This window comes from Theobroma umbraticum, unplaced genomic scaffold (assembly GCF_002168275.2).
Source record: "Theobroma umbraticum cultivar Fairchild unplaced genomic scaffold, ASM216827v3 scaffold_51.0, whole genome shotgun sequence".
NCBI classification, from domain to species: Eukaryota; Viridiplantae; Streptophyta; class Magnoliopsida; order Malvales; family Malvaceae; genus Theobroma; species Theobroma umbraticum.
This window is the reverse complement of record NW_018397260.1, coordinates 7058185-7080470: the sequence shown is the minus strand read 5'-3', so window position 1 is coordinate 7080470 and position 22286 is coordinate 7058185. Positions and strand designations below refer to the sequence as shown.

The 22286-nt window shown below is 36.9% G+C and overlaps 4 protein-coding genes across 5 annotated transcripts in view; all 4 read right to left on the bottom strand.

Annotated features, from left to right (window-relative positions):
- LOC110416521 (protein NETWORKED 2A-like) overlaps positions 1 to 2127 on the bottom strand; it is a 3308-nt gene extending 1181 nt beyond the window's left edge. The window contains exons 1-2 of the mRNA XM_021428525.1: positions 1710 to 2127; positions 37 to 1170 (exon numbers count right to left, since the gene is read on the bottom strand). Of these exons, the coding sequence (XP_021284200.1) occupies positions 37 to 1170; positions 1710 to 1803 (1228 nt within the window). The 5' untranslated portion in view covers positions 1804 to 2127. The remainder of the gene's footprint in view (positions 1 to 36; positions 1171 to 1709) is intronic.
- A 1089-nt stretch (positions 2128 to 3216) lies between these two features.
- LOC110417387 (uncharacterized) lies at positions 3217 to 6826 on the bottom strand. Of its 2 annotated transcripts, none has more exons than XM_021429717.2 (3): positions 6505 to 6826; positions 5244 to 5849; positions 3217 to 3902 (listed from the first exon to the last, which is right to left on the bottom strand). In XM_021429717.2, exons 2-3 carry the CDS (start codon positions 5704 to 5706, stop codon positions 3853 to 3855), a joined length of 513 nt encoding a protein of 170 aa, XP_021285392.1. In that variant the 5' UTR covers positions 5707 to 5849; positions 6505 to 6826; the 3' UTR covers positions 3217 to 3852. The 2 variants fall into 2 exon arrangements, with proteins under 2 accessions (XP_021285392.1, XP_021285391.1); XM_021429716.2 differs by having other exon boundaries at positions 5244 to 5844.
- Positions 6827 to 9362: 2536 nt separating this feature from the next.
- LOC110416530 (uncharacterized) lies at positions 9363 to 14100 on the bottom strand. Its single transcript, XM_021428536.2, has 6 exons — positions 13664 to 14100; positions 13349 to 13541; positions 12837 to 12923; positions 11976 to 12365; positions 10840 to 10999; positions 9363 to 10668 (listed from the first exon to the last, which is right to left on the bottom strand). Exons 1-6 carry the CDS (start codon positions 13732 to 13734, stop codon positions 9545 to 9547), a joined length of 2025 nt encoding a protein of 674 aa, XP_021284211.1. The 5' UTR covers positions 13735 to 14100; the 3' UTR covers positions 9363 to 9544.
- A 960-nt stretch (positions 14101 to 15060) lies between these two features.
- On the bottom strand, positions 15061 to 21540 carry ATR1 (P450 reductase 1). Its single transcript, XM_021427925.2, is given in 19 exon segments — positions 15061 to 15619; positions 15821 to 15934; positions 16013 to 16135; positions 16265 to 16342; positions 16420 to 16484; positions 16487 to 16568; positions 16707 to 16803; positions 16895 to 17046; positions 17174 to 17257; positions 17397 to 17622; positions 18270 to 18362; positions 18457 to 18651; positions 18847 to 18916; positions 19308 to 19344; positions 19474 to 19557; positions 19668 to 19725; positions 19830 to 19906; positions 20006 to 20065; positions 20794 to 21540. Coding segments are annotated over 19 exon segments (2079 nt in total). The 5' UTR covers positions 21097 to 21540; the 3' UTR covers positions 15061 to 15538.
- Between the last annotated feature and the right edge of the window lie 746 nt (positions 21541 to 22286).

Genomic DNA, 22286 nt, shown 5'->3' with positions numbered 1-22286 from the left:
CCAACTCATTCATCCTGTTTTTCATGATGTCTGAGCCTTCAATCAGAGCTTCCTTGTCTTCTTCCAGGCTCTTAACGTGGAACTGGAGCTCATCTGTTTCTGATCTTAATCTCATTACCAAAGCATTTTCAGAAAAGACTGCAGTTTCCAAATTAACAACTCTCTGCACAAGGTCATCAATTTTCTCCGCAAGCTGTGAAACTGTGAAAGAGCCATTTGAGCTTACTTCAAGCTGCTCTTCGATCTCCTTTCGCAATGCTTCCAAATCTTGTCTCTCTTTTTCCTCACTTTCAATATCGTAGACCATGTTATCAAACTCCGTAGTTGGACTCACGCACTTATGCTTCTCTTGCTGATTTGTTTGTGGGGAGTTAAATTTATTCCTGAGAGCTTCAAACTTCTGATTTGCCTTCTTAATCCTTCGGGATTCTACTCTTGCCTCTTCAGTTGACTGCTCATGTTTTTCTTTCAACTTAGCCAAGGTCTCTTGGCATGACTTGAGAGCTCTAGCTGCCATCAGAGCCCTAGCTTCATTATCATCAATAACGGAGCCAATGCCAAACTCATCCTGTAAATTGCAAACTCTCTTTTGCTTTTCAGTTATCTGGTGTTCAATTTCACAGAATTTTTTATATCCGTGTTCATACGAGCTTTTCACAAACTCCCTTTCAGTTTGCAATTCTAAAATTTCCTTCTGAAGATTGTCTATTTCATCTAGTGCCTCATTTTTGCTCAGCCCTGAACTTGGAAATGCAGCAGCTTTAGCTGAGCTAGAAGCTCTCTTGAGTTGTCCCTTTCGCAACAACAAGACAGACTGGCTCCTGAAATCTTTCTTCAGAAATGGAGCTTTTGGAACGCTTGGTTTTGGGATACTTGGTTTGTCAGCACAAGGGGAAGAAGTTGATGTTTGGCTAACATTTTCTTCATCTTCTTCATCCATGGCAAATGGAACTTGTTCAGGGAAGACAGAGGCAATAGTGCGGTTGGCACTTTGCAGGTCTTTTGATAAGTGATCATATCTTTCAGCTAAAGCTCGGTATGCTCGATAAGATTCTTCCACGATGTTTACAAGTTCTGGTCTCCTCCTGTAATACATTTCTGCCCTCTGTGCAAAGGAGTCTCCATCGTCGTCAATGATTGTGAGCATGCTACTCACCTTCTCCTCCATATCTGTGATTTTCAAGTGTCCATGTTAGCAATCACTCATCTTAAGATGAAATGCATCTATTAGCTGTTGACAATAAGATAATCAATGTTGTGGAACATCAACGAACTAGAATTAGCTGAACAGAAATGGATTATGGATGTCTTTGAAATGGTAGCACATTATACTTTCAACAGTGTAATTTTTCTCTAATGCCAATACATAAAAGAAGTCACCCTCTGGTTGTCCTATATCATTATAAGTTATCTGCCTCATCTTCCTTGACATTTTCCCTTTCAGCCATGTAATTTTATCTCTCTTTCCTAGAATTAGCTATTTCAGAAACATCTTACACCCAAAAAAAAGGAAAACAGTATGGAGAAAAATCAGGCGTGTTTTGATTTTGCCTTATTCTAACAAAGCAAAGAAAATGCAAGCAACCATGCAATGGCGAAGAATTGAAAATCATGGGGTAGACACAACCAGTTATGGATCTCTCAAATAACTAGATTTCTATGATGATCCTATAAGTTGAGCCCAGATTTGAATATATGAGAATGCTTACCTTGAAGGTTCTGTTCCAGCCATTTTGACTGCTTTGTCCTGATGTGGCTTGCCCACCACCATGAATATGCATTGCTTGCTGCTCTCTGCAACATTATTTATTTGGCTGCTATCTGTCTCTCCCTCTAAGTGGAAGGAAAAGAAGAAGAGATTCCATCCATTAACGTTGATGCATTCATGATCATGAAGAATCAATGCTGATGAGTAGAGGGAAACATAGCTTGGTGAAATTTCCACCAAATGGGGTAGAGATGGAGGGGAGGATAGCTCGCCCGGATTATGTGCTGAATCCTTTGACAGGCTCAATTATAGGATGTCCATCTGGCACTATGCCAGTGTCCTTGATCTGCCAGCTTGGCTACCTATAATAAGCAAGCCATCTTTCTCTTTTCAGTTTCATTCAGTTACCCATTTTTTTCTTGTGTCATTCCTATCTTCGAACACTTAACACAATTTACTTATATACTAAATTTCTGTATATTATAGCTTGATGTTCTATTTCTTTGTATTATAAAATTAGTGACCATAAAAAGGAAAAAAAAAATATTTACTTCAGAAATTTATCAATTTTGATTATCCCCGTGCATTGCTTGGGGTCTAGTCTAGTTTCTATATAATGCTAATAACAACCATAGAAACAGAAAGTAATAGCTGCATCCGTTTTACTTTCCTTGTTCTGTTTGCATATTATTCCTTCATTGGATGGAACTGCAAGAACAGATTACAGAGACATGCCAATTCATAGAGCTTTTAGATGGAAAGGAATAACAATGAGAAATCTTAGCCTACAAGGGAGGACGAATTACAAACTTGATTAGTTACAGAGGCCAAGGGAAGAAAAATGTTTTAGAAGTTATAAACAAGGTATCAAAATCTTGTTTTCCATTTCGTTCTGATCTCAACCATATGGACATGGCATCTATAAACAATACTGATCCTCATTATTCTGTCTTTTCTTTTTTCCTTGTTAAACATATATTCTTGGATTAATACTTGATTTTCTGTTTTTTTCCTTTCATTTGTTTTCCCCTGTTTCCAAACAAATGAAAGATAAGATCAAAGTTTAATGGATAAAGAATCTATTTTTAGTCCTTTCGAAGTGTTTCATTTCACAAACAGAATTGGATACGGTTGTAGTTAACGTTTCTGGAGTTGCCTTCTTGCCAGAATCATACAACTATGTTGATCTGTTTTGTCAAAAGAATTGATGAGAGTGCAAGGTCTTGTGCCTTATGGCACATGATGTGCAAAACAGAAAGAGCATTGTGGAGTAGAACATATTGACCTCAACTAGTTCACTGTAAGTTTATCACCATGATGATTACTATTAAAGATTAAGTAAAGATTATTGATCTTCGAAGTGCCATTTTCACCATCATTTTGGGCACTTTTGGTTCTTTGCGTCTTAATCAAAGTCCTGAGCTATATAATGTCTTAATCATAACATTGGACTGGCAACAAAATCGCATGGTCATCCACTGCTAAGTGCGTTTGTTAACAAGAAGAGAGACAGTCGATTACAATGACAAGTCTTAGTACTGTGATTCAATGCATGGCAACGAGTAATCTATCGACAGCCATATGTTGGGAGAAAGAAATACTTGTGTCATTTACACAACACTTGCAATTGTCCACAGATTATTTACAGTAATAAGACAAAAGCATAAATCTGCTTCAGTTTTTAGTATGTACAGCCATATTTACACCAAAGAATTGAATACACACACACAACGTTCTGCATTTATCTTCTACCTAATCTCCCCCGAAATCTCACACACACAATCGAACATAAATCAGCTTCATCTGCGCAGAATGCTAGGACGGCAACCAATCAGCTCCTTACTCTTCAGGTCTCAAAGAAAACAGCGGAAAAGGACATTTCTAGTCCAATATTTCACAGCATGTTTGTCCCTTAAACTGCTATTTCTGTTGGCTCATCAGTTCATACTAGCTCAGATTCTATTCCACTAGAACCCAATAAAGCAAGCCGTCCACCTCCTTCTTGCTCATCCTTTTAAAATTTTACACTATCTACAATATCTTTATACAATATTTATATCAATGTTAAAACACTAGACCATGTTCTTCGAGCAGATGGAGCAACAGTATATGGATTTATATGCAATCTTCAATAGTCCAGGGTATCAACTAGTCTGCAGAGAAGAGAGCCACTGTTCCACATATTTTTTGCTTTCTGCACATTGAAGTTAAACACAAACACAAAGACAGACTTAGCATAATACATATGCTTCAGCAAATTCAACAAAGCTAACAGAAATTATTCATAAAAAAGAAAACCTAGCCTAAGATTTCTGCCATTTAATCTAAGGCAAGAAGCAGTTCCGATAACACCACAAGACACCTAGTAAAAGACAAGGGGAAAAATTTTTTTAAGCATTGGAAAGGAGGATGGTTGGAACTGCATGATTGTAGTTCAGTAGCAAGGTATAAATAACAGTAGTTGGAAACCTATAAGGGCATTTGACATCCGAATGATTGCCTTACAGAAAACAAGACAACAATGTGTGAGTTAATCAAAATTCAGTAGACTTCAGTAAGACCTACATATAACCCAAACATATGAGAAAAATGCAACCAATCTGAGAATCAGTTAAAAACGGCTGCACAGAGCAGTAGTCAGTAACAGAAACAAATTAAGGACAATAGCTGAACAGCAGCTCCCAAGTTGGAACCATCAATCACTTCAGTATATTTACTTCAAATGTTTATTCCATATTTTAATCATCACATCTAGCAATGCTTACATAGCCTACACCTTGGAAAACGATCTTCAATAAAGATCTCCAAAATGATTTGATAGGTCTCTCTTCCAATTAAGTGCACTCAGACACTATTTACCCCAGTAAGCAGGAAAGTGCAAATTATGAGAGCAAGAAGCCAATCAACAGAAGAATAAGTAAAATATAGGCTAGACCAAATAATGTCAAATTTTCAGAATCGTTAATAGGGTTCATCCAAGAATTTGAAAGAAAATTTTCACAGTTCAATGCCGTAAAAATCTCACAACCAGCTAAAATCACTTATCTCCTGGTTTGCAAATAATTATTGCCAAAGTCATCAAGAAACACTGTATGGCTAGTTAAATGTCCAAAATCTAGAACATTATTAGTCTGCCCCTATTTTCCTAATGCAAACAATTCAAGCAATTCAGCATTACCAGTATACAAGTTCAAAAACCTACAGAAGTTTCACCTGGGATTGAGTTCATAAACCCAGGAGCTAAAAATAGTGCTAGCAACTGGTCCATCACCACACAAGTGCTGTGCTAAATCTTAGGCTTTCCATATTCATAAATAATATACTTAAACAAGATTTCAACAACTCAGAAGGAGAAATAACCCTCTATACAGTTCCCAGCATTCATCTCCAGATTATTTCTCATGAATATCAATATCAAAGACTTGAAATCTAAACCAAAGATTCAAAATAGTCAATGACTGCTAAGCAACAATAAGACGAAACAAAAGTTAAAAAAAATGTCCTTAATATTAATATGGGTACGAAATGGTCTTACCAGCAGAATAATTGTCAGGAATGTTGACAATGGCACCCAGAATTTTGTGCTTTGAATCCTCCACCAATTTATCCTGACTGTGCCCATAGCAAGGAACCAGTACAGCAAAACTGTTGTCTGAATCATCATCACTCTGGAATCCAGGTCCGTGAGGCTCCAACCATCCAATGGAGTAATCAGAACCATCAGACTCAGACCCTGAAACACAGCCTCCATCAGATGGCACAAGAACTACATCATATTCCCTATCAATCTTTCTTTCTTCCCGGCTATGCCATTTCCTCTTAACTCTTCTCGATGAAGAAGCCATATTAGCCCTCTTGACCAATGGGAATTTCAGATTATCTGATTCCCATAAACCTGAATCAGGCGAAGAACTTAAAGAAGATCCATTAGCAATTCTAGGCTCTTGATGTTTCCCACTCCATAACCACCATGAAAGATGAGTAAAGGCCACAGCCATATGTTTAATCAACCAAAGCAAACTATTGTTCCAAATCTTTTGGCACCAAAAATATTTGTAATGTGAAACACAAATATAGCTAATATCCAACCCCCAGCAAAATCCAAATCAGTTGATAGGCAATTTGATCAGCACTTTCTGCACTTAAAACAAATCACATACTTAACAAACTGCATTCAACCATAATTCACCAAAGCAATTAGATTTAGCAAAAACAACCCATTAAATGAAACTTTATTGAACCTCGTATTTTCGTTGGCTTCACTCTCAGAAAATCCTTCCTTTTTTTTATTGAAAAAATACAAATTTTTTATCGTTTCCTTGTAGACAACATAAAAATACACTCTTCAACAATATCTACTGTCAATACAATGAATTTAGACATAACCCAGAAGAACAAAAAGGCTTACGTGGTTAGCTGGTCCTATAAAAACAAACAAAATATCCTAAAATAGAAAGAAAAAGAAGACCCTTTTCTCTGCTAAAATTAGATTTCTCAAATTTGACTTAAAAACAAACTGAAAACCTTTTTCCTTTTTCAATTTTTATTTACATTTTCTCAATCGATTACAGACTCAATTCATAGAAATCTCAAAATAAAACATTTAAAGACACCCAAGACATCCCAAAAAAAAAAAAAAGAGAGAAAGAGACTTTTAAAGTAAAGCTTCCTCTTTGACAGAAGCAAAACAAAGGAGACAAAAACCCAAAATTCGTTCCTTGTGTTTCAATATTCGTATATGAAGAAGAAGATTCAATGGAAACATATAAAAATTAAACCAAACAAAATATTAGTACCTTAAAAAGCCCCCCAAGCAAAATGAGAACACACCCCGATTTTCAGATATTCTGCAGAATAATCAGAAAAAACGGTGATGGACTCGAAATCCCACAAATTTTTTTTTTTTAAGCTCTCCCTTCACTTCCAGGAATCAGTTTTGTTTTAAAAGAGCAAGATTCCCACATAAATCAGAGTTCCTTTTGGTTTGGATTGCTGAATCCTTACGGATTCAACCAATTATATTTTACAGCGGATAAAAACAATAAAAAAATTTTCAATTATTTACTGAGGAGTTTTCTTCTCTGCAGTCGAGAGGAGGGGAACCTTTTGACAGATTGGTGGATGTAAGGGTATGTTTTGGAAATTCCAGGACATTAAATATTTTCAGCTTATTGGTGATTGGTTGTTTCGGGCCAAGAAGATTGATTGACTAGGCTGTTTTTGGGTGTAGGGGATTGACGATACTTATGGCGGAATTTCAGTATCAGGTCAGAAATAGGGTGCCGTAGAAAATATGACGTGGCGGTGGATTTGACCAGGAAGAAACGTGTGAGTGTGGTTCAAGTAAGCCCACGTTCACTTCCTGGGAAATTCCGACCTATTTTCTCTATGTTTCTGTGATTCGTTACAATTTGCATTTTTTTCCCAAAAAAAAAAAGAAATTACCAATTATTATATAATTATTTATTTTAATATTTAATTTAATGATAATCATATAAATTTTTTTTCCAAGTTAAATCCCTTCACTCAAATCAAAAAAATTAATCACTCTAATATAATTAGAAAACAATTAGATAATTCAACTATTAAACACATGGTAACCACCGTCCTTCCAATTTGAAAATTCTCAATATGTTGCTAGTCTAGATCCAGATTGAATTGCTAATTATCTCTTAAAGGGGTAGGTGTTTGATTGGGTAAACAGGACATGCATGCATCTTTCCTTCATTCATCCTCTCTTGATCATCATGTTTTGCTTATGGTTAATTATTCCTAGGCTGCTAATCTTGGAAAATTTCCATGTACCTTGAAGGAAACATCATATTGTTAATACTAATTAACTAAAGTTTAAAATTGATTGATTGGTAAGGGCCCAACAATGACATTTTTCTTCCTAAGTGCTTGGTTTAATAATAACTACTACAAGGTTACAAGGCTCACAACAAGGTATTTCACTATGAATTATATTGATTGGTACTGAGCTTCCTACTCGAGGAAGGAAGTCTTGGACATTGCCATACATATCCGCTTGGAGCCCCATGTATTGGGATAATCATGAATTATTTGTACACAATGATTAGCTTCCCCAAACAATTAAAAAAGCTGGAGGAGGATAAAGTACCAAACCCAGTATTAGATTCTTTGGTTTATGCTTGGAAAATTCCTTCATCCATGCAGAATCATTCCATGAAATTCCCATTCAAGAAACAGCCATTTAGCTAATGACAGGTTAAACTGGCCTTTATAGGGTTTGCGGCTAAAGCCTTACACCCTTTCTCCCTCATCCACAGGGACCCAAACATAAGGACAAATTCATCAAACAACATTTTTGGCAGGCTCTTATTCTTCCACCAAATCAGGGATAGGACCACAAAAGAGAATCCCCATCAAATATTATTTTTCCATGTATCCGCTTTCTGGTTTCAATCATTCATGAGAGTGACGACAGATCTCATATCAGCCCACCAACGGTGCACATGGGAGATCTCTTGTATGACAAAGACCAAGCAGAATTTAGAAATTTTTCTCCCATTATAATTTGTTCCATATCAGCCTAGGCAGATTTCCAGCATGGAGGCCTTGGCCGTATAAAATAGAAGATTGAGAAATGTATGGCTTTGGAAATGAAATAGGGAAACTATGGGACCCATCCAACAGACCCAAAACTCACCATGTTTTGACACAATCATTGCGGAGATTTTGGGTTTGGGCAGTTGCCATGTTCTTTTTAGTCACCTGTAGGCTTTGGTTGGGATAATTGTTAGTTCAAACCAATCGAGAGTTTAACACTTGTAAGATATGTCTATTGGATATTTTGAGGGAATAAAAGGTCCGGAAAACCCTGAGAGGAAGAAACTTTGTGATAGAAAATGTGTTTCGAAGATGCTATGGGAAATCATCTAAAGTTGATGGCCAAAGCATTTAAGCCTGCTTTGATACTTATCCCAAAGTAAGGACTCAATTTTCTAGTATGTTCCTTCCCTTCCGGCAACAACCAATTTCACTTCAATATTTCCTTCACGTTTTGAATTACGGCTTTGATTCTCTTTATGTATTATTCTAATGCAAGGAATAAATGCTATTAATCCTATCATCTTGACATCCATAGGAACTCTTTTTTTCTTTTATTTTTTCTTTTTGACAAAGAGATCGAGGTATAGTACTTAGTTGGGTCAAGTTCGTAAGAGTGAAAGGCCCTATTGAAAATTTGATAGGCCCATTAGCCCTACACAAAACCAACCCCATTACACTGATGAGTTGATACAGTTGACGGCGTCGGTACCTTGTATTTATCTGTATGCAATATTTCTTGTTTGAGAGGCAAAAGATGGGAGAAACTTGAACCATTAATCCAGATGTCGGCGAAGAGTTGGATTGAATCCCCTTGTGAATTACCAGCTTATACTAGTAGTTGCTCCTCAAAGTTAAGCGTTTGCCTTCTGAACTTTTGAAGCATGCACATCTTTTGTTGTGCATATGACCAGTAACGTTGACAGAGATTAGAGATTGTTGCTTCGGCAGTTGATAACAACAAAATGGTAAGATTAGCAAGTGACACAGAATAAGTGAATAGATTAGTCTGTTGTCATGAAAAAGGTATTATCACAGCGACTTTTCGCTTTGACTACCAAAGATTTGATCTCACTCCACAATAGAAACCTCATAATCTATACCCATCACAAACCTCACCCAAATGAAAAATTACACCAATGTTGGATCCGATTGCTTTCTTTGCAAGGAATTCTTTTAACAACTACATCTACAGTACATATTTTTTCCTACATAGCTGGATTAAAACCTCAATGGCTAGGTATGCTAAAGACAAGAAGCCATGTACTACGTAGCTTGGTCTGTGCTCAAAACCTCCAAATTCTTGGTGCATCCATCATTTACAGAGGCTTCAGGTTGACTGTCACCTTTTTTAATTAATGAACAATCAATGGCATTTTGACTCTCTTCAACCAGATTTGTAATAGCATCTAGTTGATTACCCTCAACCATTGATTTCTCACTAGAATGCTCAGCAACAGCCTCAAGATTCTTCCACTCGGATTCTAGATTTGACACAGCCGGTTTATCTTCTCTAACTCCCTCACCTTGTTCATTTTTTGACACACATGCTCCATTTTCTTTCACCAGCTCTTTAGGTAAACTGTCTGACACAAAACTTTTGTTCTCTCCTGCAGCGTCCAGCTCTTCCTTCAGTATACCTTCAACAGTTGGACTCGAGTTAGCAGTATTACACTGCTGAATCGACACATTTAATGATGAAGAAGAAGCAGATGGAGTATGCTCAACTCTTTGTATTGGAGATTTTACTGAACCAGGATTCAAGGTAGAAGATGTAACAGGACAAGAAAGCGGTTCAGCTGTTAGGCCAGTACAAACATATTGCACATTAGAATGAACCTCCTTACCACTGGGCATGAGAGGTTTAACAGAAGAGCCACTGGAAGTCATAATATGAATAGCATTTTTGGACTGAGCAGCCTTGAGCAACGATGCAGCAGCCTTTGGACTACCAATGCGAGCCCCAGCAGCAACAGCAGTCGCATCTAAGATTGAACCTGTACTAGAAAAAGATTTTGCTGGCGGTTTTTTTAAGCCTACTAGAGATTTTAAAGTAGAACCTGACGATCCCGGGGAGGTTTTTGTAGTCATGGGACCTTGTTGAGACTGATTTGAGACTTGGAGTGAAGCAACAGGACCTTGCTGAGACAGATTTTGGGCAGGAACAGAAGTAATTGGACCTTTTTGAGGCTGGTTATGAGCTGAGACAGAAGTGATAGGACCTTGTTGCGACTGATTTTGGGCTTGAACAGAGGCAACGTGACCTTGTTGAGATGGATTTTGGGCTTGGACAGACGCAATGTTACCTTGTTGGAACTGGCTTTGGGCTGGAACTGAAGCTTCACCACTAGTACTTGGAAGAGCAGAGTTGCTGGATGTGGTCTTCAAACCTGGCCCAGTAGACATGCAGTTAGTCCATTAAAAAGAGAAACAATAGGCCTAAGCTGGAGGGAAAAGAAAAGGTTTCTGCAATTTCATCAGTTCAGCTTTGCTTGTTCAATAGAATGTCGCCACATAAAACACTTCAAAGCACTAAAACTAGCATTATATGGAAAGATTACCAGGGTTACTTGGACAAGCTGATGTTAAGTTTTTATCCGGCATATCTAGGGCTAAGGATAAAGCACTACGAGTTGCCAACTGTGCCTCAGAAAGTTGGGGACTAGTTGAGTTTCCTTCCACATTTAAGTTGCCAAGTCGCTTCTTAATAATAGTCCACCTCTGCAAATAATAGAACAAACTTGCCACAATTAGCAGCAGAAAAGGCAGAGAAACAACCATGCCAGTGGGGAGCCTTCATTCACATGACCCAAGTTATAGCCATCCAATCAAGATTCACAGAATTGAACATAAAAATAAAAAAATTAATACACAGTTGAAAGAATTCCGTTGCCGGGATTTGAACCCGGGAAAAACTGGGGAAAACCCAGACATCATGACCGGACTAGATGACAACGGATTGTTATTCTAGAGCAGCTATTATGTTGACATGACTCAAATAGGTAAAGAAAAGGCTTTTCAAAAAAAAAAAACAGGGACACAAAAGAAGCTAATTATTTGTGATATGGGAACATGCACAACAAAAATAAAACCACTGCTGTCAAATTTCACCAACGTTATGTTTTCAATTCCATATAGAAAAATAAAGTAAATGGTAAAAATATCCTTCATTTAAAGAAAAGGGAAAAGAATAAGGAACACACAGAAGCATGCACGTATATGAGGTACAAAAGCTTAATGCCAAACTTAAGAGAGGAGAAAATCATACACCACAAAAAATGAGAGCAAATTAAGCTTTTTCTATCACATAATATGTATATAACATTAGGTAATACAAACAATTAGATCCCCAAGGCAAGATACAGCTGGTAGCTGTTATTAACCAAAAGATACCTTTCACATCAACTAGGCAGATCCAGTTTAACATAGAAAGACAGAATTACTTCAGTGAATCTACTAACTTTCAAATCTACTAGATGTTTTATTTTAATTCTATTAATTCTTAGCTCCTCAAGCAACATCATACAAAACTAGACTTTGTTTCTACTAATTTTACTACTTCAGTGAATTTACTAACTTTCAGCTCCACACAAAAAGAAAGGTGCATTTGCTTCTATATGATGCATAAATAGCAGGATTAATATGACACTAAAGGAAACGGACATCCAAAATAAACAAATTCAGTTTGGTAATCAACCTGAGCCAGCTGTGAAGCACTTCTATCTCCCTTGAAGTCTCCTCGCAAGATGTTTGCCCAATTCCCAACACCACATTTCTGCACAGCAGCAATAAGTTCCCTATCCTCTGCTTCTGACCAAGGTTTTCTTTTCCTTCGAGCAGGCAGGTTGGCACCAGATAGTCCGTTTCCTTCCAATGATGTTTCAGTCGATGTCACTGCAGGTAGAATCTGTTTCTGAACAGAGACTGGAACAGTGATATTCATCCCTCGCATAGAGCACGAGGGCTGCGAGTTTTCTGAAGAAGCTCTAAATGACTGCCCATTAGGTATATTTATTGTTAATGGAGCCTCTACTGTTGAGCTGTTCGGGAGACTTGAGTCACTTGGTAAACCAGAAGCAATCAGCACCTGACAAAAAGAACCATTTGAGCTGACTGGGCTTGGGAAAAAGTGAGCAATAAGATAAATCGTTGTTTTGAAACTTAACCAAGAGCAGGTAGTCAGATGGACGAAGCTATTATCTGTTTGACTTCCAGGAGGTTATAGTTATCTGTTTGATTTCTGGTAGAGGTTTTAGGTTAGCCTTTGACCAGATTAGGTCAAAAACTTTCTTCAACTGGTAACACTTCCTACGAGCATGCCGGTTTAAATATTTGTCAGACTTGATAATGTTCCAACCATTGAAACAATTAGAACGCAAGTAACTGGTAACATATACAATCAACCAGCCACAACAAATGGATTTGGTGTTAACTTTGTTACTTGTCATTTATAGTTTCTACACTACCATTTACCTCTTTCCATTTGATTAAATCATCGTAAGAAGATGAAATACATTTAGACATATACTTTTTTATGGAAATACATTTATTTACTTACTTTCACACATGCTGCAGCCTCTGCTGAAGCTTCACTGCTAACAGAAGGGCAAGGTTCCAATTCATATTCTAAGTCACTGTCATCATCCTGCAAAATAAAAAGTTAACAAATGAGACTAGAGTTATAATAACTACCAAGAACACTTCTCCTTGAACCAAAAGGACTTCTTTACAATTAAAAAAACCATGAATTTAGCCCTTTGATCAGTGGACAAAATATGATCATAAATTCCAAAGCCAAACTAAACTTTAGAGTAGCAAGCTATAAGGCAGAATGTCTGGAAACACACACACTCTCAATTAACCAAAAAGTATCCCAACGTACAGAAAAGATTCACATCATATTGAAATAGTATATTAATTTATGGGGCATTTTCTTTTGACAGCTATCCCGACAAGACATTTCAGCATATTCACATCACGTAAAGCAGTAGCTAAACAGCTTAAAATCTTTAAAATGAAGAAACATATATGCAAAAGGTTTAAAAGAAAAAATGAAAACACAAAACTGACCATGGGTTCAGCCCCATCTTCCAATTTTTCAAGCAACACGTCCCGGTAGGCCAAATGGCGCCATAACATCTGGTATTCCCTAGCATTAGAAATCCCAGTAGAAGTCTTTTTGACTAAAGCATTCCAATTCAGCTTCACACCAGGAAATTGTGCCACTTCTTGTAACAGTGCCAACACAGTAGTTGCTGTATACCTGTCCAAACCAAAATTTAAAAAAAATAAGAAAATACTCAAAATAGAAAAAAAAAAAAAAACAAAGTAAAGATAAAACTGATGAAAATAAGAAAAACCAATAAAAAAAAATCCAAAAGAGACCTTTGTAAAAGAGTAGAGATATCTTCCTCACTGACTGAACCCTTTTTCTGTTTCTTCGTTTTCTCAATCATATTTGTTCTTTACTGGAAAATCGCATATTATGGATGGTGAGATTAGTGAAAATAAAATAAAATTGGACTTTGGAATCAGTAAAAACCCTAGGTAGGGTTTAAGATAGAGAGAGAAAAAATAACGGAAAGGGGAAGCCAAAACCCTTTCACTGGAGAGAAGTTGACGGGAAGAAGAAGGGAAGAGACACAGAGGAGAAGCGTGTAGAGTGATTGATGGGAAGGGGACTGTTGAAGAGCGTGGAAAGCACGCGCCTGACAGGGTTCTTGCGGAGAAAGAAACGGGAATCTCTCCGGGGTCTTCTTTTGTTTTAGCCTTCAAATAAAAAACAAGGGAAAGAAAGGGAGAGAAAAGAGACGGTGATTAGGACTCGGGAGGCCTCTCTCGGGGACTAAAGAGTGCATTCATTGACGAGAATACCCATCCTTTCTTCCTACAATTGCGGTTTTGCTGGGATTTGAGGCCTATGATTAATATTTACTCACGCTTTTTCTTATGTTTTGCGGGACTGGGCATCTAAAAGGAAGTCTTGGTTGTATTGAAGAGTTGCAACGTTACATTTTTAAAAAAATTGCCAAATAGTAGAATTTTTTTTTCTTATTTTTGTAGATGGTTAAATAATTAATATATTCAAGAAGTCAAGTCCAGTGCACTATTTAATATAATTCCTCTTGAGGCAAGACGAAATGAATTGAAGAAGCATGGTTGTCTAGCATGAACTGTCAAATTAAATTACATGAGTATGCTCCATCAACCTCTTTTTCATTCCAAACAAAAGGTTCCAACTTCCAGGTGTATTCCAACTAAAACAAAAGTAAATAAATAAAGGAGTGCATGAATTGTACCCCTTTGACATTTTCCACGCGACTTGATCTTCAATCCCTTGCCAAGTCTAAAAACAAATAGGATGATGTTTCCTTTCTCTTCCCTCTTTTTTCTTTCCTCGTTTGTGTGTGAGTGTGCCTTCAACTCGGAAGGTAGAATCTCCACAACCGAAAGAGCAAACGAAAGAGAGAGAGAGAGAGACAAAAATATGTAGACAAAGCAGCATTGTCGAGAACAAAATAAACGTGGGAATCTGAGGAATGTCAGTTCATACAACAGCAACAGCTCATGCATCATTACCTTAAACAGAAAAGCGTTGGATTTTAGTAGGTCCGCTGGACCTGTACAGCGGATACAATAAATACAGTTTCCCTCAGAAGACGCTCCTGTGTCCTATTGGACAGCCAGCAAACTTCTGCTGGTGATTGGATCTTTTTTTTGAACAAAAACATTTTGGGGAAAAACATAGTTGCAGAGTAGAAACCATGATCTGACAAGGCTACTTCACAAACCATGCACATTTTCTATTTTTCTCCCCCTTTTTTTATTTATTCACCATGCCCAAATAGGCCTTAGTTTTTCTAGTTTAAGAGACAATACTTTTGGAAAAACAACCACGAATGATAACCATCCAAAATAACCTAGAAACAGCTTTGACTATGTTTTGACATCCTTGTAACTAGCTATCATAGTTTTCCCTATTTGAATTTTGAATGAAGATGGGGAAGTCTGAAAACCAAAAGATCCTTCTAACTGAATATTATTTTTAAAAGAAAGAAATGGGGGATTAACATCTAGCAAACGGCTCTCATCACAAGATGAAACCAGATTATGTTTCCGCTATCACTATCCAACCGGCTGCTTTTACTCCAGAAGGGCAGGGATGAACCAGTAAAAGAAGCTAAAGCTAGAAAAGAAATCCACCACCATATTTGGCACGGATGTTGTAAAGAACCTCAGAGAAAATGAAAATGGCCAGCATCACCAGACATCTCTAAGATATCGTCCTTCCATCTGGAGTTTCTTCACCATAGATTCTGCCTTTGATGAATCCACGCTTTCCTGAAATTTATATATAAGGCAATTTTGAAATTAATCCTTCTAAAAATCAAGAAGTGCCTATTCAATAGAGCACCGAATTTACAATAAGCGAGGCCATTAACTCCCAATATGTGGTGATGGCGAAACAGTTGACCATTTCCTGAAATAACTTAAAACAATTTATCTGAAGAGAGAAGAAAATAGAAAGAGACGATAATTTACCTGCTCCTGAACAATGGTGTGCAACGTGCGATGAACATCTCTTGCCATACCCTTAGCATCACCACATACATAAAGATATCCTCCCTTAGAAACTAGGCTCCACATATATGCTGCCTGTACACCAAAAGCAACAGATGTTATAGTGCACAGCTTTTATATCAATAACTGCAATCTCTGTCGGTTCCTACTTACTTTATCCATCATCTGATGTTGAACATATTCCTTTTGTGGCCCCTCTCGTGAGAATGCAAGAATGAGCTCAGACAGGGCACCTTGTTCCACAAAGTTATTGAGCTCATCCTCATAAATAAAATCCTACGAAAGTGGCCAAACTAATTAATAAATAAAACCCTACATGTAAATATCAACATCGACAGCCAGTTACAGTAAGACATGCTAATAATGTTGCGAAAAGATTATTAGTGTCAGAATTTGGATCCTAACCATTCGTCGGTTCCTACATCCAAAAAAGAGTAGGGAGGGACCAAGTTGTGCACCATCTTCTTTAAGGACCATTCTTTCCTGCAAACAGCACTTAGTTAAGTTATTTTCTTCTTTTCTGTCAAGTACAGGAACATATAAAACAGAGATTAACGAACCTGTAGAAAACCTCTGAAAGGTGCCAATCCAGTCCCAGGTCCAATCATGATAACTGGAATTGAAGATCTGCTGGCAGCTTGAAATTAGATTGCCTGATAAAAATAGGAGCCCAGCTACAATCATGGCTTTTCTCGAAAGGAACTGCATTCTGGATTTTTCAATTCAGTTAGATGAAAGATGCCACTAAGGCCTAAGTAGAGTCTACCAGGTGGCAAGGGGAAGGGGTGGGGTGGGGGGGGTGCATGGGAGAGCAACAGAAAAGATTAATTTAAGGCTCAAGCACTACCTTCATCCAGGTTGAACACACCCCCCGGTGAATTCTTCCAGTTGGAGTTGGGCCATAAACTAAAGCACAGGTTACATGAACTCTATGGGGCACAAATCTGCTCAAAGTAACCAACCTTCTTATATATCTTAGGTATAAGGTATTTTAATACTGCATATTGATAATATAGAAGGGACAAATTCAATCACCTAGGAGAGGATGAGATAGAATAATAACGAGGCTGTAAACGAGGGGCTACCGCAGCAAAAAATACACCAAGGGGAGCTTTTGCTGATGGGAACTCAGCCATAACCTCAAGAAGACTTCTCTGACTTCCAACAACCCATTGTGAGTACTCATCCTGGGCAAAAGCAAGACATTGAAAAGGAACAACAACACATAAACATAAGAAACATAGGAAACAAGAATAACAAACGTGAACAGACAAAAGGAAGAAAAGAAAAAGCAGCACTAAGTATCTTATCAACCTTCCCCAGAGGTGATGATAAAAACTTAAGTCTTTCTGCTTCACTGGGTTCAGTGGCATGAGCAGCCAAGGCAATCAAAGCAGCCTGACATCAAAAACAGTTTGGAAACAAAGAAACAATCAAGATTATAAAAAAAAAGGCCAGATATCAGGTGGGAATCTTTTACTTCTTTTGAGAAAGGTTTGTTGGGGCAGTCGGGAGTGGGAGGTGGGGAGGGATTTACCTTTCGTGGAGGGTTTAAGAGATCTGAATATCGTGCCAATGCTGTACGAAGTGTACAGGGACCGGGGAAAGGCGGTGGCAGTGAGCTTCCAAGGGATGTGCCATCCTCGTTGTCAGTGTGCACAGAAAACAGTAAATCCAGAGGTTGACCCAACAATCTTGCAGCTTCCTCCACAGTCTCTATGCAATTGTCAGTATATACACCAACATGGTCTCCAGTTTCATATCTGGGACAGTTAAACTTATTAGTTGTACGAGTATAAGGTCATAAATCATAAAGCAATATTATCTATTTTTGAAAAACAAAATCCATGGGGGTCAAAAGGCACTTAAACATAGAAAAATAAAAATAATACTTCACAGAGAAGCAGAGTGATAGGAATGGATGCAAATGTTAAAGCTCATCTAAAATCCAAATGCTATTTCTACCTCAGTGAAGCATCAGTCAAAATTCATACACTTCAGACTGCAGAATTTTACAGGATATTTTAATCGAAGAGAAAAAAGGGGCCATAATTTGCATGCCTGCTAGTATGAGTGTGTGTGTGTGTGTGTGTGAGAGAGAGAGAGACAGACAGAGAGAGAGAGTACATCTAATTAGCAAAAGAAGGAGCAACCATATTAAAGGTTCTTAATACCTATATCAATATCCAAATATGTGGACATATTGGCAGAACATGGATAGGAAGAAGAAAATATCAAATCAATAATTAAAAACATTTCCAATTAACCATATAGAACGATAAGATTTAATGGTAAGAGCTGCAAAGACTATATTTTTCCCTTTTTCTGAAAGATTCTCAGACACAGAATTAATTCCCAAAAAATCAATTTGTACTTTATATTAACAAGCATTTCGAAGCTGTGAACTCACATAATTCCAGTCCCAGATATGTCGAACTCCAGATGTATGCAAGAACGATCAGATTCAGGCTTGTGAAGCTCTCTCTGAACAGCAACATTAACTCTGTGTTCAAATCACATAGCAGTGATCTCAGAAAGGAAAAATAGGAGTAGAGTGGGGGAGTGAGAAAACCAACACAATGCACATCTCTTATTACCTGCATGGATGGTGGATGTCATATGAAGCATTCCCATTTGCCATGTTTGAGTAATTATCCTCAATGTGCATCACAGCAGGATCATGAAGCACTACTCGATATTCAGGAATAGCAGCTGTATATGGGGTAGAGACAGTATTTGCATCATCCTCATCTCTAAGCAATTGATCTAACTCTGGCCACAGCATTTCCCTCCTAAGGAAGGAACAAAAAACAAAAAAAAGAAAAAATTACAGTAAAGCTAACAGGGCCCATTATTGAAGTCTTGTCCAAAGAGAAGCTCCATCTTCATGAACTTAAGATGATACTTCAGCTTCAATAAGAAACTGCAACAGAATTGCTGAGAGAGACAAGATAGCGACAGAGAACGACTGCAAGAAGACTACATACCAAGCAGTAAAATCATCTTCAATACATTGATCATCATCACCAAGACCAACTTGGATAAGACGTTTAGCACCTGCTCACAAAAGAAATAGTCTCACAGTTAGTAAAAATTGAATATCAATCATTCCCTTCGATTTCTCAACATTAAAGTTTAGATGCAAAGAATAGCATAGGGCCACGTTATGAGCTATTTTTCCTTTAACGGAAGGATGATGACCCAATGGTGAAATCTCTTTTTCATGACTTATTTTTAAGGCAATTCTTAAAAGATGTCCATGAGAGCCCAAAAGGGATATGCTTATACGTATAGTACCCAAGAACCTTGACTATTCAATTGTCATCTGAACTTCCCAATTCCCACCTGACGTTGAAATTTTGACTCCGCACTCAATAACAAGAAAAAGATTGCCATCAATTAGATAAGAAGGATTCCACATTGCACAATAAGTAAAATAGAAAAATACCTTGTTCAGAAAATTGCTCATCCAGCACCTTTGCTATCTATTTCCCAAAAGAGATAATCAAATCAGATTACACAAGAGCAATGAACAAAAACAAGATAGCAAGCAAAATCATGAAATCTCATGCCTTATTTAATGGGTGGATCCTGTGTCTCTATGTCAATGTTACCTTATTAAAATGTTCATATTGACGGTTACCCAGACCAAAAACACCATATGTCAGTTGTTGAAGCCAGGGCTCCCTTTCATTTCCCTAAAAGTAGAATAAAACATCTTAATAATGAGCGTTAATTAACAAAACATGGTGAATGCTGGCATAATACAAATTTTAAATTTGAATGTTCTTTTGAGGTAGCCACCAACCTCAGTAAACCATTTGTAAAATCTAGCAGCATTATCAGTTGGCTCGCCATCTCCATAACTACAATGCCACTCTCAACTATATTAAATGCCCCATACTTTACAGAAAGCCAAGACAAATATACAATCCAAAATATCAGCAGTAGAAGTAAGAATCTATCTTACGTGGCCACCATGAAAAAAGCCAAAGTCTCCTTTTTGAGCTTCTCTTCATATTGCTCATCATCCAGAGCATAATCATCCTAATATAAAACATACACAATGTGATGAACGTAATCGTAGATACTAGAATGAAATCTCAAGCAAGAAAACAAAGTAACAGAATAGTTCCCTATACATACCAGGTCAACAACTTTGACAGCTGCTTTCTCATATCTTGCCTTGATCTCTTCTGCCAAAGCCTACAATAGGAAATTCTTATATCAAAACATCAACATCTAAATAATAACATGTCCTTTCCATTCATGTGGTGCCACGTGCCAGGAACACGTCAATTTCGGCCCAGTCTAACGGCAACTAACAGAAATATATAGAGAAAAGGCCTCCCTGTGTAGAAAAATAGCCGCTATTGGCGACACAACAATTAATAACAAATATTTACCACCAAAATATATTGCCACCACGTTTCCAGCTACAGTAATGCCCCAATTTCTATGAGCTCTGAGTGACAAAATCTATGGAGACTTAAAAACTTGGCAAAACGATACTATCACTAAATCTCCACTAAATAGAAAAGTTAATAGAACTAAAGCTATCAGCTCGATTCATGTATTCTTAGAGATCGTATGAAATGTACAGTAAACTTGAAGTATTGCCTTTAACCCTAAATTTCATCACAAAATTAACTTTACAAGAAACCATTCCCCTCATCTCTTTGCCACTTCTTAATCCTTGATCTGTATCGTGTAAATAGGTACACCGGCAACCCAATTAGTTACAACGAATCAGTGATGTAAAGCTGAATTAGCAGACAGCAATTCTGTACCGTATTTCAAACAGCAAAAAGATTTCAGTTCCCTCAACTAGTCAACAGTCAACGTCTTACATTTTCAACATAACAATCAAATCATCACACTCAGCAATCAAAATGAAAAGTTAACAGTTTCTTTTCCATTTTTCTTGTTTTTACCTTAGCAAATCCCTCAGCGGTTCCCGTCTGAGTGCCGTAAAATATGGTAACTTTAGTTTTACCAGTGACGATAACGGCGTCATCATCTTCATCGTCCTTGAGTGAAACAGGCTTAGGGGCGACCAACGGCTTGACATCGTGGCTACGTTCAGAAGCCGATTTTTTCCAGAGAAACACCAAGAGCCCCAGAATCACCGCCAAAGACGTCGTTGCGATCACTATCATAGAATCCGTCACCGAACCCCCTAACGATACTCCCAACACCGACTCAACAAACCTCACCAAATCCGAGCTGGAACTCATCTTTAACCCCCAGAAAATAAGGGGAAAAAAAAAAGAGAATCCCAAAATTAAAGTAATTAGAAATGGAAAAATCTAGTGAAAAAACCTAGTAGATTTTGGGGCTGGTGGTGATCAGAGCTAAAGAGGGTGGGGTTGAAATAGTGTTTGTTTTCGGGAGAGGGACCCAGAGAGACGGAGAGAAATGCTTGACCAGAAAATATAGGGAGCGAGAGAAAGAGAGAGGTTCCGGGTTTTATTTATTTTCTTCCTGCTTTGGATAGATGCACTTTTAATAGCAATTATTATGGGAAAAACTTTCATAGATGTTTTTCTTTTTCCGTTTTCCGTGTTCGATTTCATTACAGTAATCGTTGACGAAGCTGAAAAAACAAAAAATAAATAAATAAAAAGTTGTCTTTTTCCTCCCTTTTTTTCTTTGTTTTCCCTTTTTCGTTTGTTTTCATTGTTACTCTTCTGTTTGCTGCCAAAGATGAAAAATTCAAAAGCTGTTCCAGCTTTTTCTTATCTGTTTTCTGCTAAAAGTTTTTTCTTCCAAAAATAGCGTTAACATTAGCTCCGAAAATTTGTATTTTAGTGTCTTAAACTTATCAAATATGACCATGAAATATATTTAAATTAAATATAAATATAATACGAATAATATTTATATTTTAAATTTAAAATATGTATATGTGTATATTTAATAGTTATATAACACGACATGATATGTTTATTAAACTTATTAATGTACGATACAATGAAATTAACAACACGCTTAATACGATTATATAAAAAATATTTATAATTAAATATAATTTTTTTAATTAAATTTAAAATTAATAATTATAATAAAATAAAATAATAATCATATTAAATATAATAAAATTTAATATAAATATATAAAATTCATTATCATGTAATATGATAAAATCTCTCCTTAACATCTAATTTTAAAATACTAATACTATTTGAAATCATTCATAATTTTCATCCATAATTAAATATATATCATTATCCATATCATCAATCATGAATAATTCCAAACACCCAAATTAAAATTATTTAAGTAAAGTTAAAATAGTTTTTAACTATTAATTTTTAACAAATTGATAAACTTATCATGTATATACGTTTAAATATGATAACATGATTAATTAAACGTACCAATACGATTAAACACGAAACACGTTAAAATTAAACTCAAACCTATT

What these genes read in the sequence shown, in the direction of transcription:
- LOC110417387 (XM_021429717.2), bottom strand. Translation starts at nt 5,706, where the DNA reads ATGGCTGTGGCCTTTACTCATCTTTCATGGTGGTTATGGAGTGGGAAA. An exon ending in TCCTGACAATTATTCTGCTG is followed by an intron (nt 3,903 to 5,243) that starts GTAAGACCATTT and finishes TTCAATGTGCAG; the next exon opens with AAAGCAAAAAATATGTGGAA.
- LOC110416530 (XM_021428536.2), bottom strand. Translation starts at nt 13,734, where the DNA reads ATGATTGAGAAAACGAAGAAACAGAAAAAGGGTTCAGTCAGTGAGGAA. An exon ending in AAGATGGGGCTGAACCCATG is followed by an intron (nt 12,924 to 13,348) that starts GTCAGTTTTGTG and finishes TTTATTTTGCAG; the next exon opens with GATGATGACAGTGACTTAGA. An exon ending in AGGCTGCAGCATGTGTGAAA is followed by an intron (nt 12,366 to 12,836) that starts GTAAGTAAATAA and finishes TCTTTTTGTCAG; the next exon opens with GTGCTGATTGCTTCTGGTTT.